Source organism: Vipera ursinii (assembly GCF_947247035.1).
Source record: "Vipera ursinii genome assembly, chromosome: 1".
In the NCBI taxonomy this organism is placed as follows: Eukaryota; Metazoa; Chordata; class Lepidosauria; order Squamata; family Viperidae; genus Vipera; species Vipera ursinii.
Genome location: NC_139512.1, coordinates 140,300,815 through 140,319,129, shown reverse-complemented (window position 1 = coordinate 140,319,129; position 18,315 = coordinate 140,300,815). Strand labels below are relative to the sequence as shown.

The following is an 18,315-nucleotide window of genomic DNA, read 5'->3' as shown; positions in this document are numbered from 1 at the left end:
CAGATAAGAAATGGAACAGAATTAAAGAGACCAGATACTTTTCAATTCTACCTTACCTCCTGCACTTGCACAGTATAAGAATATTGATTCTCTTATTATCTGCAAAATTTCCATTATTCACATGAAAATATTGTAGCTATATTAATCTTACAGTTTATAATATGGTCTCTATTCTAGATAGAATAAATGTATTTTAATTTCATCACAAATGTAAACAGGCATTCCAGTATTATGTAATATATAATGCACAAATTGTCTAGGCATTAAATAAGCCAATCAGTAGAAAGCATATCTAATCCACAATTAAGTAAGTAGTTTTAACCAAACAAAAATGTACAGTTTAGATCTGTATAACTCTGGGACTTTGTTGCATAACCTATTCATGGTAATTGGTCTGACTCTCTAGCTTAGCGTCATATAATTTTTTGTTTAATTAAATTTACCTTCAGTGCTATGCCTTGGATTGTAATGCCTGAGAACTGGCATTTTAAAATGCTTTCCAGAAATATCAGCATTATTTATCAATTTCAATATATGTCAAAATTTGAGAAGGACTGACCAATCAATATTAGCAATACATGAATTTGGTTTCTACTATCACCATTATCGACTGACATTTTTCTTCAATTCCTACTCATAAAAATAAGTCTAGTATAGCATAGGGAAAATTCGAATCTAGAAGTACTAGTAACTTCAACTCCCAGGCCCGGCCGACTCAAATTATGAGACTGGCAATTTCAACTCATCTACACACTGTCAGGTCTGGGAAGACTGATCTAAGGAACATGGCAGTAACTATACCTTGGCTTGACCGGCTTTTGTTATCCTTGGTATGTCAAACAGCTGTCCGGTGTAGTACTGCACCCCACTGAAAAGAATTACAGCAATTGAGTCTCCTTCCTTCTCAATTATATCAAGGATATCTTCAGTTCTCAAGGTTTCTTCTCCCTGAAATAAAGTTAGAACATATTTTATATCAGCCCTCGAACTAATGGAACTGTCATTTTTATTTCAAAATGTATTTTTTTATGATACGACTTGCTGACTGCAGGAAGCCATCAAAAACAAATTCTTAAAATTGCAGTGAGATACAAAACTAGGAGTCCTAGAGAAGCTTTTAAATAAGTGAGTAATCATTACCTTAAGCTTTTGATTTTTAAAAAAATACTGTTCACTTTGCTTCCTTATATACTTTTCTTACCTGAATACTTCAGGGTGGAATTAATCGGTTGGATTAAAAAAAATACAAAGACAAATCCACAGCTCATAGAACTTTTCATGGAGGAGTTGTATCCATGAGAATTTATTCATGACAAGTACAAGAAATTTCTGCATTCAGTCAGGGATACCAATGGAGGAATAGTAGCAAAAGACAACTATATCTTTAAGTTTCTAATGGGCACTCACTGGAGTCCACTAAGAGATGCAGGACTGGATGGGCATTTATTCTGTTACAACAGAACTCTTATTTTTTGACCCGAAGGTGCTTTTCACAAGGCAACAGGACTTTCTTGTTTTTCTTTGAAGAAGTTTCACTTCTCATCCAAGAAGCTTCTCCAGCTCTTATTTGATGAGGTTATACAGGTAGTCCTTACTTACAATAGTCCGTTTAGTTACCATTCAAAGTTACTGAAAAAAGTGACTTATGACCATTTCTCACACTTATGGCCGTTGCAGCATCCCTATGGTAATGGGGTTTACATTTGGATGCTTGACAACTGGGTCATATTTATGACAGCTGCATTGTCCTGGGGTCATGTGATCACCTTCTGAGACCTTCCAACAAGCAAAGTCAATGGGGAAGCCAGATTCACTTAACAACCATATAACTAACTTAACTGCACTGATTCACTTAAGAAATGTGGCAAGACCTACTTATTTTCATATGTGGTGGACTTGTAGAAATATAAAAGCTTTTTGGATTAAAATTTGGTGGAACATTCAAAAGATTTTTAAGAGAAAGATAAAGTTTACTCCACAACTATTTTTATTGGGTGTTATTACAGATTGTGATACTAAAGAAATTAACTTGATGTTGAACTTGATAACAGCTGCAAGGTTATTGGTAGGGCAATATGGGAAGAAGGATAGTTTGCCTACTATAGAAGAATGGACGTTTAAAGTGTCAAATTTAGCAGAAATGGCTAAGATTTCTGCTTATCTGAAGGATCATTCACAAGAAAGATGCATTTCAGTCTGGAGAAGATGGATAGATTATATTCAGAATAAATATGGGACTAAAAAGTGCCATCTAGCCTAGGAATAAATTTTAGATTGTTATTATTACTAGTAGTTTATTATAGTGGAATTTTTATTAATTTTAATTATATGGTATTATTATTATTATTAGTAGTATTAGTATTGTTTAATAACTTGGATATTAATTTGTTTATGTTTTTATTATTATTATGTCTACTTTTATTTTGTGTGTATTTATGTTAAAAAGGAGTTAAAGCGCATTATGAACTTGGTTATCTATATAGTTGGTTAATGTTAGTTAGATTATGATTATTATATTTGTAACCCTGTACTCAGCTCTGGGAAGTGGGGGAGGGAGAAGGGGGTGATTTTGGGTGGGTTGGTTTTGGGGATTATATTGTAACTTTTATAAAACTTTTTAATAAAAAAAAGAAATGTGGCAAGAAAAGTTACAAAATGGGGCAAAACTCACTGAACAAATTTCTTACTTATCAGCATAAATTTTGGGCTCAATTGTGATTGTAAGTTGAGGACTACCTGTATATATGGCCTTGTGGCTTTGTGTGGTTCTGAGTCTGTCTAATGAAACAACTGAGAACTGATGCAGCATACTATCTGAAAAAGTAAGTTCCAAGGAAGGTCTGTCTGTCTGTCTGTCTGTCATCCATCCACCCTCCCACACTTCACAGTATACTATCATTTTATCTAAATTTGCATCATAAATCTGCAATCATGGGGAGAGTATTCATAAAGGCTTCAGCTGGTTCAGAATGCGGCCGCGCGAGTCGTGATGGGGGGTCTCCCGATACTCCCATGTAACACCTCTACTCCGTGAGCTGCATTGGCTTCCGGTTGCCCCTTCGGGTAAGATTCAAGGTGCTGGTGATGACCTATAAAGCCGTAAATTTAGGAACCATTTACCGGTTGAGCTCCGGATGGCTCCCGACCTTCGCTCCTTCCGACGCGACCTAAAAACCTATTTGTTTGAACAAGCTGGCCTGGTCTGACGGGTTTTGTTTTAATTATTGTTTTAATGTAATTTATTTTCTGCATTTGGGTACTAGGGTTTAATTTGTTTTTAATTTCTGTATTTTGGGTATTTTAGTATTTATGTCCCTGTTCACCGCCCTGAGTTCTTCGGGAGAAGGGCGGTATACAAATCAAATAAATAAATAAATAAATAAATGGCTAGGGTCCGGGATATCTGAGGGAACACCTGCTGCCAGCATCAAGCTCCCTTTGTCCAGTGCGCTCCCACAGGGAGGGTCTTCTCAGGGTGCCGCCGGTTAAAGATTGCCAGCGGGTAACACCCAGGGGTAGGGCCTTCTCAGTGGGCGCGCCTACCCTTTGGAACCAGCTGCCCGCAGAGGTTAGGACTGCCCCCGATCTCCATTCATTCCGCCGGGACCTGAAGACCTGGCTCTTCGAGCTCTCTGGCGCAGGCTGAGAATTTTTAATTTTTAATTTTAACTGGGGTTTTTATTTTCTCTCAGGGTTTCATTTAATCTTTTTAAATTTGTTTTAACTTTTGTATTGATTTTCTTTTAAATATCCTGTAAACCGCCCTGAGTCCTTCGGGAAAGGGCGGTATATAAATCTAAATAATAAATAAATAAATAAATAAATAAATAAATAAATAAATAAATAAATAAATAAAATCATATACCCTTAGACCTGAAACAGGCCATTTATGCCATTAGTGTGGGACAATGTTCTTCCGGGGTCAACTTAATAACATATTTGTTATTGCAGAGAGAAAGAGAAAGAGAGAGAGAAACAGAGAGATGGATGAATAAAAACTATGTTCCCTGCCCCACAAGGATGGACTGGCCCACTTCAATAACATAAAGCAAACAAATATATATTACACACATTCCTAACTTTCAACCTTATATTAACATTTTGCTTCTGATACACTGCAGTTGTTGGGAGTCATTTTTGTAGGCTTCTCTTTTCTCTAAGAAGTGACAGGAGTTCCTGGATTTCTCTGTGCTGTTTAATTAGTTTTCAAGTTACTTTGCTGGGAAGTCAAGTTCAACCCTCTTGATTCTTATAAAATTCATTTGGAGACTTCCTTCCCATACTTGAAATCCATTCCTCAATGCCCTGCCCTTTGGAGAACAGCTTTTGACTTTCTTCTGTGTGAAATTCTTTCAGCGATTGAAATTTGCTTTCCTACCCCTCTTGAGTTTTCTGTCCTCAAGGTCCAGCTCCTTTGACTTCCTTCATAAAGATTATTCTCTGCACCTCTGAAACTTCTCTTAATTTTTTCCAGTTTCCCTGAATTGTTAAAATGCAATGCTCAGAAGTTGACCTAACAGTAAAGTTATGTCAGCCCAAAACTTAACCTTTAAGGACTTCCAAGAATCTGTGTAAAACATTCAGAGCACTTTAAAAAGTGCTGTAAAAATACCAAATATCATTTTACCAATATATGAAGATAAATCATTGTGCTTATTGGTGAATAGGATTTTGCAGAAAAACAACTACTGTTAGGGGAATGAAAAGAAGAAATGGTGAAATAGCTAATAAAAGAACAGGAGTAAATGGAATGAGTGAATGAATGAATATATCTTATGTTCTTCAGACACACAAAGGTCTTATTTGGCAATCTTAGGGTTTAAAATATTTTGCCAAATTCAGCATGCCAGGGACAAGATTAAAAGATTATAATGGCTGAAGCTAAGTCATATATTCCTCTTGACACTTCCAGAAACAGCCCCTATCCCACAAAAATGTTATTAAATGTTTTACTCAATGGCATTTGTATTTCAGAACAATAAGATTCAAATAATCCAAAGATAAAAAAACCTCCAAAGTTATTAACTAAGGAAAAACATTCAATAAAGGAAAAAAAAACCTAGGATCTTTTGATGCTTTGAAGCCAAAATCATTTCATCTCTCCTCCACTTCCTCACTGCAAGGGATGATGTAAAACATATCCCCACCAAGGGACCAATTAAGCAGTGAAAACTCCAAATTAAGTTAAATACATCACTGCAAAAAAAAAATTGGCATAAGATTTACTGATTTGAAAGTAATTTCTATTATCTTAATTATATTTTAACATTTATCAAGAACTTGAGAGTAGTTTCTTCTCTGAAAACCTTTTTTGTCTGGAATCAAAAGGTCAACAGCAGTTCTACTGAAAAGTAACAAAAGTTCTTCAAGTCAAAGAACTAGAATGCAATCTTTTATAAATCTGGAAAATACTGCTTTCCTAACCAGAAACTTTACAGTCACTACTGCAGTAATATGTTGACAATATTTCAGTCATAACAGTTTATGATGTATTATTTTATATACCCCTAGGTTTTTGTTAAAAAAAACTATAGCATGTGGATACCTAGAGGTAGGGACTTAGGTTTATTCATTATTTTATTATTTAGAGTTGTGGTATGTTCCAACCTATAGAATATGCAACCTTTACTAAAACTTGTTTAGATATAAATATAAACCTCTTCTATATATTTGATAAATACAATAACTATCAGTCCCCAAGCCAGGCTTCATTTTCTGGTGATTGTGTGTACTAATGTTCATCTTCTTGATATACCTAATAATTCAAATTTATTTCCAAAACATTCCAGTAACTCTTTCATCCATTCCATCAATCTTATCCATTGTCTTCCCTTGCTTCTGTTTCCTTAACCTTGTCAAGTATTGGCTTGTCAAGCATTGGCTAGTGCACTTTTTTTCAGCCTTGAAATTCTGGCTGCAGAATTCTGGGTGTTGAAGTCCGCACATCTTTAAGTAGCCAAGGTTGAGAAAGAGTGTCTATTGCAGGGGTGTCAAACTCAATTTCATTGAGGGCCCCATCAGCATGGCAGTTGCCTTCAGGGGGCCGAGTGGGTGTGGCCTGGGTGGGCGTGGCCTACTGGGTGGGCGTGGCTAAAGTGCGTATGGCCTTCTGGGTGGACGTGGCCAGCTCTACATCGTTGGCATCAAGGGTGTCAATGGGGGCCTGGGCAGGAGTGGGACAGAGCTGAGGGTCTCTGGCAGAAGGAGGGTCTCTGGGCCGGGGCCAAGGCAGTGGGGGCCGTTACCTCACTGTTTCCAAGATGGCTTCACGGGCCACATGAAACCACTTCGCGGGCCGGATCCGGCCCCCGGGCCTTGTGTTTGACATGTCTGGTCTATTGAATTAATGTCTCACACCCAAGCACATGAGTTTCTACCTTCTGGTTATTGCCTCTAATGAAAAACTATCCTGAGGCCATCCCTTCAGAAAGGCAATTTAGGCAGAGAAAATTAGAAAAATAGTATTCTAGCATTAACTTTTCTTTCAAAAAGCAATTAACAGTAGATTTAGTTACCATTGCTACAAAAGTATGTAGGTATTGGCTAACAAGTTGCTGGGAATCACACTTGTACTAATCTCCACATTAAGGAAGGAATTCATGTGAAGTTTCATTAGTATAAAGTACATTTATGTAAAACCCTGAAAAAAAGGAAATTTGGGGTTGTCTTCCTAGGGTTTTCACTGGATTTAAGGATGAGGATGAGAACAGTTATTTCAGTTTCAGTTTTATTTAATTTGTATACCGCCCTTCTCCCTAGGGACTCAGGGCGGTTCACAGGGCATATATAAATTACGATACAAAAGTTAAAATAAGATTAAACCAATGCCCAAATAAAAAACAATAATACAATAATAAAAACAACGATTTTAAAAGCCCATATTCCCCCATCAGGCCAGACCAGCTAGTTCGAATAAGTGGGTCTTCAGGCCGCGACGGAAGGTTCGGAGGTCTGATGTCATCCGGAGCTCCACCGGCAGTTGATTCCATAGTGCCGGAGCGCCCACAGAGAAGGCCCTCCCCCTGGGGGCCACCAGTCGGCATTCCCTTACCGGAGGCACCCTGAGGAGGCCCTCTCTGTGGGAACGCACAGGGCGGAGGGGAGTTGACGCCGGCAGCAGGTGGTCCCTGAGGTAACCCGGACCCATGCCATGTAAGGACTTAAAGATCATAACCAAGACCTTGAACCTCACCCGGAAGACAACTGGTAACCAATGCAGCTCGCGGAGCAAAGGTGTAACATGGGAGTACCGGGAAACTCCCAAGACAACTCTCGCGGCCGCATTCTGTACCAGTTGGAGCCTCCGAGTGGTCTTCAAGGGAAGCCCCATGTAGCATTACAGTAGTCAAGCATTACAGTAGTCAAGGCGAGAGGTCACGAGCGCATGAGTGACCGTGCACAGGGCATCCCGGTCCAGATAGGGCCGCAACTGGCGCACCAGGCGAACCTGGGCGAAAGCCCCCCTAGTCACGGCCACTATATGGTCTTCCAGGGTAAGCCGTGAATCTAGGAGGACTCCCAAGTTGCAAGCCCTATCCACGGGGGGTAAGAGCTCACCCCCCATAGAAAGAGATGGAACATTTTGAATGTCCCGGGATGCCGGAATGCACAGCCACTCAGTCTTGTCAGGGTTGAGTTGAAGTCTGTTCCTCCCCATCCAGACCCGAACCGCCTCCAGGCAACGGGACATCACAGCGAGGGCTTCACTGGGGTGGTTTGGGGTCGAAAAGAAAAGTTGGGTATCATCAGCAAAGTCACAAGACTTTCTACTCCAATTTCTAACCAAAACCTGAAAAAACCCCAAAAGGACCACAATTGGCCTGAAAAACTGCAACCGTGTAACATTTTTGAGTAAGAGTTTCAGGAGTATCAACAATGGCTTTTTGCTGAAGAAAAATCATCTCAATGAGATTTGGCCACTTTGCTGCCAAAATTCAGTGAGAGCATTTTTGATGCTTTAAAGTTGTTTGCTGACAGCTTCATGTATGTTGAAGGCCGTGAATTGTCTAGCATGATACAAATCATGTTCAACAAACCTTTCGTGGTTGAATCATAAGCATACTCTTCTCCCTATCAAGCCCATGAAACTGGAGCTGAGACTCAACAGCATACTGTAAAAAAAAATGAGATTTTTTTTTAAAAAGTGGACAGATGTAAAAGCAAAACAAATCATTCTGTTATAATTAATTAATGCCAATTAATTAATACACTAGGCTTAGGATATGCAAAGTCTACATGAAAGAGTTTTACAATAGATTGAATGACTGGCATTCACGGTTTAAAGGATGAGATAGTAGTCAGGGTGAAACACCTGTCATTGTGAATCAGAGTAGATAATACCGAGTGAGACACATAATTTATTCTGGTATCATCCAGTTCCTTAGATTCTAAAAATAGGAATAGTGCTAAGTTATTGTGATGATAAATTAGTTCACTATCACCTAGTATTGTTTACATCGACATATTTCAGGGATACTAGACCTGGGCTAAAATATCCAATTGATCATTAGATAGTAATAATGAGTGTGCTCACCTTGGGGTTATCTATATTTTTATAGCACAGATCAGGTAGCCATACCATATGTGAATCCAGAAAACTTGATACATAATCCCAGCAGATGACAGCAGTTGTCCAACCTTGCTCACAGAGATTCTCAGTCATGCAGTCATGGTTGTCCCAAAGGTGCTTTTTCAAAAGGCAACTGGACTTTGTTTTTCTTTGAAGATGTTTCACTTCTCATCCAAAAGAAGCTTCTTCAGTGACTGAAGAAGTTTCTTCGATGAGAAGCAAAATGTCTTTAAGGGAAAACAAAGTCCAGCTGGCCTTTTGAAAAAGCACCTTTGGGATGTCCAACCTTGCCTGCATTCTGCTGTTGAGCAGTTAGGACTTGTTTGGGAGACTACCGGGAAATATCAGACCATAAATATCAGACTGGACAAAAATCACTGACCATCCCCTTGGACAATGTAGAAAGTTTAGGAGATGTCAAAAATGGCAGATACTTTTGATGAGGAACAGCATGTCAACGACAGCATTGCACAACCATTTCGGTTGCTCATTTCTCTCTCATGATTGGGCTATGGAAGACCAATTACTTCAGATCTACCTGCCTGTCTGTCTGCTTCATTCCCAAGGAGCCACTAGCAATGCTGGATCATAACACAGAAAAGGCTCAATGGGAAGGTCTTCTTTTTTCCTTCTAATTCTTTCGTACTTTGGGAAGGACAAAGCACTATTATGATTTCTGTTTGCAGACAGAGATACAAGAAAGGATTAGGATTGGAGGTCTGTAGTTGGTATCCCTGATTATCATCAATAACTTTTTTTGCAGTTTTACAACTGCATTCCACACAGCATTGCAAATTTAATAGCCCTGTCACTGTTTGAATGCTGAATATATGTAATAATATTTTCCCCAAACATATTACTTTGGAAAGTGGAAGTTACATTACTTATGAATGGCAATTAAGTATTTGTTGTAAAAAATTATTCCAATTGATCCATATTACCCCATATAACAAGTCTATTAGAGGGAATGTTATAATGTTTAATTGAACAAATTTCTCATTCATTTCCAAGCATTTTGTTAAGTTTGAGATATCAGTGGTGACTCACAAACCTGAAGATTAATATGTTTAAATCTCTGATTCACTGCCCATTGTCCTACTTTGTAGCACACAAATGATGTTTGACTTAGTAATCTAAAGCACCCTTGACAAGAAATTCTCTATCTATCTGGGGATATACAGTAAAACTGTTAATTGTGTGAGTTTTGTATTGATTTGGTTTCATAAAGTAAAACAGCAACAAGAATTAATAAAACATTTACAACCTGTTGCTGATTTAGGTCAATAGCTTGCTTAGTATCTTTAAAAGATTAATCAATCAGTGTGGCAATTCAATCTTTTACTCCCATACAATTTTTATTTGAACAGCAACAACAAAAAAGGCCAATCATTAAAAAAAATGTCAATCTCAAAAGTATTGTGTCTAACTTGGATTTTTAAGTTTTTTTTTAAAAAAGAGCATCTAATAAATAATCAGGTAACATACAAAATTGTATAGCATAGATATGTTGAAATATTAATTGCTTACATGATCAGAAGGAAATGCTTTGGCTTCTAAAAGGATTTTATGGCGATAGAATGTAGGCTTAAAAAATGTTAACTGTAAAAATAAAACAGATTTATGTTATCTAAAATGAAACATTTATTAATCCATTGAAAAGATAGCAATAGCACTTAGACGTATATACCACTTCATAGTGCATTATAGCCCTGTCTAAGTGGTTGACAGTCTGGGTCCTTGTTTTACCGACCTTGGAAGGATGGAAGGCTGAGTCAACCTTGAGCTGGTCAGGATCAAATTAGCCTGCAATACTGCATTCTAACTAGTAGACCATCACGGCTCTTATAAAACAATTCATAGAAGTTTCTCTTTATGTCACACAATCAGATATCCAGATGTTCTACATATTTTCTTATAGTTAGTGAAGATAATTAGCATATTTTTCCAGAGATATTTTTTTTACTGCAGTAGGAAAGCAAAGACTTGAAGATGTCAAAGGAATTCAAATGCAAAACAGCTTTTTTCTCAATTTGCTTGCTCTATTGTCAATTTGTAAATTCTGTTCTAAAATAGGAATAGGCACTTGGTGGCATCCTAAATGTTACCAAATTCTATCTACTTTAACTAAAGGTAAAGGTAAAGGTTCCCCCGCACATGCGTGCTAGTCGTTTCCGACTCTAGGGGCCGGTGCTCATCTCCGTTTCAAAGCCGAAAAGCCAGCATTTGTCTGAGGACGTCTCCGTGGTCATGTGGCCGGCATGACTAGACGCCAAAGGCGCACGGAACGCTGTTACCTTCCCAGCGGAGTGGTCCCTATTTTTCTACTTGCATTTTTACGTGCTTTCGAACTGCTAGGTTGGCAGAAGCTGGGACGAGTAACAGGCGCTCACTCTGTTACGCGGCACTCGGGATTCGACCCGCCAAACTGCCGACCTTCTGATCGACAAGCTCAGCGTCTTAACCCACTGAGCCACCACGTCCCTCTACTTTAACTAGCATTGTATAAAAAGAGGGTTTATGAACATTACAGTATAGCCACATCTGTTTATATATTGCCTGACCTGTCTAATAAAAGAATTGTAAAAAAAACAACCACAAATCCTCTTACAACATATAGGATGGAGTAAAATCTAGTATATTTTAGAATGTTACTTAAGAATAGATTAGAACAAGTTATTTTAAGATATCATGTGTTTTATATATAAACACATCATATATAAAAATTTTCAGAAAGCTTTTATGAAAAGATGAGGTGCTAGATAGAAATGTCACTATATTATTCTGTTATGATCTATTTCTATTCAACGTCTATACAAGATCAATGTCTATACAGGTAGTGGTATACTGTTTGTCAGAAGGTGCAGAAAGGTAATTCTACTCTATATATCCCTAAAGTTTTGTGTCCCTTTTACTTCTGGAAACTTGAAAGAAATAACTCCATCACTTCTTGGCCAATAAGTCACTCTGCATTGTAACAGCTTCTGAGGAATGTCAGGGTAACAATCAAAATGTCACTTTGGAGAGACACATGGAAGCAAAAGTTATACATACTTTTAAATTCTGCTTTAAAGTGCCTGATAAAAATCTGTTGATGTTATTTAGAAACCAACATTTTCTACTGTATATGCTTAAAAAATAAACACATGCACTAATCACATATACCCATCTAGGCCTGATTTGGTGCCGTAGTACACAGCCAAATTTAACTTCAATCGTATCAAAGGCTGGGCATTGCACTTTGGACCAGAATCAAAAGATGGTTCTAGAAAAAAGTAGTTTCCCATTTTTCTCTAAATAATATGAGAAACTGAGCTGCCAAATATAAAAAATAGGGGGGAAATGCTGAGGGCCATAAATAAATGACAGAGAAATAAGATTCAGTGAGTTTGGGCTAAATTTTCAAAAACTAAAAATACATATAACCTATTTTTGAACAGATGATTGTTAACCTGATATTTAAGGCATGCTTGGGTTTTTTTTTTTGCAAAGATCAAGGCTATCCTATTATAGACTTATATGAACAGGAGGTTTACTACTTTCTTCTATTATCTGATAGTTAATATCTACCAAACCCACAGTCCTGAGATACAAAATAGGTGGAGGATGAACGTAGGAGCTGGGAGCTATCTTCTATCTATTTCTTCTTTGTAAGTACATCCTTGCATATATTGTTTTAGGACAGTTTCCATGACATTTGAAAGCTAAGTGTTGATTAGCTCCATGTCAAAGCACTTTAATTAGACAGCCCAATATATTATTCCTGGTATTTGAAGGCAAGCAATGAGTCACTTCAGTCCATGCCATCACTACTATCACTTATGTCAATCTTCACATTAGATTTGCATAGCCCCTTTTTTGTTTTTTTGGCTTGTTTGTAAAGCCACGATAGTTATTTTAGTACACTTCAGAATTCCTAAACCAAATACCAAGGGACAAATTTTAATTCAGCTAGAGGCACCAGGTTGTATTGATGTCTCAACAGATGCACGAACAAATTCTGGACTATCTATTGCATGGTTTCATCTAGCTAGACACTATGTAGGTTATTGTGACTTACCATTAGGAGATGTAGATTAACTGTCAAACCATTCATTAATGCTACCTCTTCATTACGAGCCCCTGAAAAGCAATTACACAGATGTTTCTTTTTTTTTCCCTTTTTATCCTACGCAAGGTGTGTTCCAATGAAGTTCAAACCCCCATGATATGAGCTCGCTGTCAAAGTCTCTCGAATGACTGAAAGGTAAATATGTCTTTGATGTGTCACAATGGACCAATGAAACAAAAATGTTTCCCTGACCAGCTCAATACGCTACTTTAGCAGGAAAATATTTATTTTTTATCAGTCTAGTGTGGCAAATGAAGTAGATAATGAGGCAGCAAGATTTCCTTCCTTAAAATCCATCTGTTGATTAGCTTTCATCATGAACACGTTGTTCAAATTCAGCAGGAATGTGCTTTTGTCTAAAAATACATTTTCCATATGAAGAATTAAAAGGTAGTCTTCCACTTACAACTATTCAAAGTTACAGCTAAGTCAGACATGTCAAACTCACGACATCACATGACATCGCACAATGTATCGGACCTTTTTCACCATTGCTGGCAATGGGGTGGGCGCGGTTTCCTGATGACACATCCAGCCCACAGGCCGGCAGTTTGACACCCCTGTGCTAAGTGAATGCCAGTTATGATCAGTCTTCAGAGTTCTGGCCATCCAAACTTCCCTGCAGCTACGAAATCACAATCTGGGTCCTTGCAACCAGATCACACTTATGACCAGTTGCAACACACTGTGATCATGTGATCACCATTTACAACTTTTCCTGCCAGCTTCCCCAGAAATTCTATTTGGAAGCTGGCAGGGCAAGTTGCAACTCACTGGGATCAATCTCCCCCACCCATGCATCTTCCCACAACTGTATTTGTGCTTCTAATGCAACCTCCCCAACCTATGGCCTTTGCACATCCCCTTGCATACTACCCAACCTGTGCCGTGCTTCTTGTATACTCCCTCACATCCTCCCTGACCTACATCTCTTGTACACCCTCCCCAACCCCATTTCTCACACACCCTCCCCACCCAACCCTCACACACACTTGTTGACCCTCTCCTGTATTTTTCTGGCAGTAGCCACTTGCCTGCCAGCCTGGGATTAAAACATTCTGCTGGCTTCCTCACTGACTTTGGTTGTGGGAAGCTGGCAGGAAGTTGCCTCGACTATCGATATGGGATTTGATTAACAACAACAACTGGAACTGCAGGGATTGTTGTTAGCGATGCAGTCACCATTTATGGTCACAACACTTAGTGATGGAAATTAAGGCCCCAATTGCTGTTATAAGTTGAGGACTTCCAACTGTGCTAAAGGCAACAATCTTTTATTAGAATGATCACTGCAAAATACATTCCAATAAAAATGAAGACTTTGCTTCAAGCTTGCTCAAAACTTTATTACAGCAAATATAACACTGATTTATAACTGGTTCTGACCCCGGAATCCAGAATTCTGATCTTATTAAAAACACAGCTAAATGGACACCACAGCCACTACTAATGGATTTTCCCAACACACTATGAATAGCAACATCCATTCCAATTTCTATTAGTTGATCTGGTAAGAGATCAAAAGGACAAGTGAGTTCATATTAAAAAGGAAATAACTATTATCCCTCGCAATCTAGATGAAGATATACCTGCTAATCAGAAAAGCCTATATTGTCTTCTATTGAAAATACAGCCTTGTTAAGAAATAAGAATGGCATCAAACAACACTGGGCACTATCTAACAAAATGAAAGTCAGTGGTGAAAACAATAAGGTTCTACATTTAGGCAAGAAAAACCAAATGCACAGGTATAGTAAAGGTGGTACCTTGCTCAACAGTAGTAACTGTGAGAGGGATCTCGGAGTCCTAGTGGACAACCACTTAAATAAGAGCCAGCAGTGTGCTGCAGCTGCCCAAAAAGCCAACACAGTGCTAGGCTGCATTAACAGAGGGATAGAATCAAGATCACGTGAAGTATTAATACCACTTTACAATGCCTTGGTAAGGCCACACTTGGAATACTGCATCCAGTTCTGGTCACCACGATGTAAAAATATGTTGAGACTCTAGAAAGGGTACAGAGAAGAGCAACAAAGATGATTAGGAGACTGGAGGGTAGAATATGTAAGGAACGGTTGCTGGAATTGGGTATGTCTTGGGGTAGCGGGTGATAACTCTTTTGATTTCCCTTCTGTTCCTTTCTAAATACTTTTCATTGGCGCTCTATTAACTAGCAATTGAACTTCTGTTGGTAAATAATGCTAGAAAGGCTAGCTAAGGCTAGAAAGCAACATGCTCTGGCAATGTGTTTATTGTTCTCCTAACACACTGTCCCTCAACATTTGTATTCTAGAAGGGCGTATTCCAATTCAATGCATGTACAGAACTAGGTTCAAGATATCTGCTTTATCCTCATCACAATTTCTCTCCAGGTGGCTTACAAAATTAAAAAAAATGATGTACAGAAAAGTGTAGCAAAACATTTTAAAAACCTAAGTTAAAATGATTACACAATCTTCCTCAAGCACCTTCAAATTAATAGAATTAAACTGGGTTCTAAATGTGAAGAAACTTGGTCCAAGGAAATCATAAGTAAATAAATAGATCTTCAGGGCTTTTCATAAAATTAGTAGTGATGTACGCTGAGTGGTACAACACTCCATAAGATCCACAAAAAAGACCTAGCAGCAATAATACCCTCTGTCAGTTTGATAAGAACTGTCATCTTCCTTTTGTTAGCATATTCTAAAAATGAAAGTTGAAAATCTTAAAATATTTTGCTACAACTTTATTAACCCAGTATAAATAAATTAGTAAAAAAAAGACCTGGTCCATTTATAGCCTGAATGATTTTCTTTCAAAGTGTGTTGGAAAAATAAATACAAACACTTTCTGTCATTTACAGAATAAAGCACAGAGCTGAGAAATAAATGGTTAATCTGAAGTTCACCTTTAGAAGTCTGCCAATATCCTACATTGAATATGGCATCACATTTTTCATCTGGGCTTCTTTACAATGATATATTTATTAAAACCTTTTTTATCAGATTTCCGTGACAACAAAACAGTTTATGTATGCCCTAGGAAAATGGTGATGTTTCACAGCATGCACCACATTTTGGAAGTAATGTTTCTATGATCCAATTAAGCTATTACAATATTCAATAACAAGTGTCCAGTAGACAAAATAAAGTTTGTTCCCTTGGTCTCATTATTCATCCACCACAAAAAATTCACGGACAGCCTAAATACCCAGAGGAAAACGCAGACACACAGATATACACCAGACTTTGGTCATTACATTTACTGTAACTTTGGAAAGTATTCATTATATTCACCCAACACAAGTATAGGAAATAAGAAATAGGATAATTTCATCCCATCAAAAAATAATACTGGCAAGGTTATAGTACATTAATAAAATGCAGAAGGAAAAGGGAGGGGGGGAGATCTACAAAATGTTTTTTTTCCTACTTACACTGCTCAGCATATTAACTAGAGGTGGAAAATGGACTGAGGAGAGTCCAGGCCTTCAATGACCTTGATTTTGTATTTCACAATGCATTTACAATTGCAGCCTTCATTTAAAAGAAAATGTGTGCTCATTTAAAACGCCAGGTATTATAAAGGCATAAACCTTTAAATTGCAAAAAGAAATGCTATTTCCAGTCTTTATTCTATCCCTGAATAAATCCTATGAGAGACAATATTCACTTTCTGTTTTGCAGAACCAGGCCCAGCCGTTCCTTCTTCTCCTCCTCCTTCTCCTCTGTAAAATGTTAAACATCAACCACAAAACTATTTAAATTAGTTTATTTTTATACGACAAGTGCATTAAATAAACCAAATACCTTCCTTTCAGGTAATATATTGCATCTTTTTTAAAAGGAAAATGAACATTTACTGAAAAAACCACAGTGAGCAGAGAATATTTTCATCAGGTTTTGTCCTGTACTTGCTTTCTTTTTTTTATTTTTGTCTAAAGGCAAAATATCTGGTAATTATCCAGTTGAGATGGTTGGTATAATGACATAACAATTTGGAATTCTTGGAAAGGTAATTTGTTCTGATTGTGAAAGTGGGGGAAACTGTGAGAGTGTTTATTAATCTGCCGAAAAATCAGTAAAGTGAAATTTGCCACAATAAGCTTGGAAGTTGAATGCCAAATTACCCTTTGGAATTTAAATTAAGGCAGACATGTCAAACACAAGGCCCGGGGGCCAGATCCGGCCCGCGAAGTGGTTTCATGCGGCCCGCGAAGCCATCCTGGAAACAGTGAGGGAACGGCCCCCACTGCCTTGGCCCTGGCCCAGAGACCCCCCTCCTGCCAGAGACCCTCAGATCTGTCCCACTCCTGCCCAGGCCCCCATAGGCACCCTTGATGCGAACGATGTAGAGCTGGCCTCGCCCACCCAGTAGGCCATACGCACTCTGGCCACGCCCACCCGGCCCCCTGAGGGCAACCGCAATACTGATGCGGCCCTCAATGAAATTGAGTTTGACACCTTTGGATTAAGGCAAGGCAAGGCAAGGCAAGGCAAGGCAAGACAAGACAAAATGAAATTCTATTGCCTGTTCTCAAAACAAACATACAGACATTCTCTAACATACATATATATATAACCACAACCTTACATATAAATATTAATTGTACAATCTGTCAATTGTAAAAAGCAACTTTACTTGGAATAGCTTACATCCTGCTTAAATTTAACACCATCAAACACCATCTACCTATCTTAGGTCCCTCGGAAGGACTTGATAGGTAGGCAGACAGAAATGCCAAATTCAGTCTGAACATTTGGCTGATTGTGTCACAAACAATGAAATAATAAACTATTACAACAATAATAAGCATGCCACTCCAAATTATAAAAGTCCACTTATATTCAAAGAAGTGTGCACTGGAAAAATATATGAAAGCTGTACCTAGTACTGCATGAGGAAGCTTTTTTTTTTAACTCCTTTTGCTTGAGAGGTGACATTACATTTCATTGCAAAACTCAGATAAAGAAAAAAAAACAGATTTCTTTTTCTTTCTGACCAAAGGAACAAGCAATGTGTAAAAAAAAACAGATTTATTGGTTGTCTGGCAGATTTTACATTACATTTTCTCCTGTTACATTCACAGCCAGTAATTGCTTTGTTTGTTGCTATGCTCTCCTTGCTTTGATTTCCTCTCAGGCAGCACTGCTGTTTTGTGGACCCCCATTTGTCCTTATTTGCAAAATGGACAGTGGCAACAAAACCTTTCTGAAGAGCTTAATGAGACCAGGATGGGTTGCTCTGCAGGAGTGAACTGTGTAAGGAACATAACTCCAGAGAGATGGAGCAGATCTGATTCTCTAAGGTGAAACCAGCAGCTCAAGAAAGGTTGGGACACTCAACTTTGCATAATACAGCAGCCATAAACGTAGGACAACCTAAGTTAAATAAGATGTGAGATAAGAGACAGTACTACAATGACTGGAGATTCTCATGGGTATCAATTATTGTGTAAGAGGGGTGGGATGATGAGTTGAGTGAGGAAGAGGAGGAAGAGGAGGTAGGACTGGATGTAAGGACTGCCTTCCTGTGACCACATCATTTATTTAAGCTTCACTCATTTATTCGATTTCTAGCCCATCACAATCTAAGTGACTGTCAGTGGCTTTCATGATATGCTATAGGAATATTAAAACATCCACAGGAACAAAAT

At 38.2% G+C, this 18,315-nt stretch overlaps 1 protein-coding gene across 1 annotated transcript in view; it reads right to left on the bottom strand.

Moving 5' to 3' along the window:
• The window catches only part of KYNU (kynureninase), a gene marked incomplete at its 3' end in the record, with an annotated part of 113,562 nt that overhangs the window by 42,226 nt on the left and 53,021 nt on the right, over nt 1-18,315 (bottom strand). Inside the window, exons 4-7 of the mRNA XM_083348754.1 lie at nt 12,627-12,688; nt 10,097-10,168; nt 8,037-8,111; nt 802-948 (exon numbers count right to left, since the gene is read on the bottom strand). Of these exons, the coding sequence (XP_083204880.1) occupies nt 802-948; nt 8,037-8,111; nt 10,097-10,168; nt 12,627-12,688 (356 nt within the window). The remainder of the gene's footprint in view (nt 1-801; nt 949-8,036; nt 8,112-10,096; nt 10,169-12,626; nt 12,689-18,315) is intronic.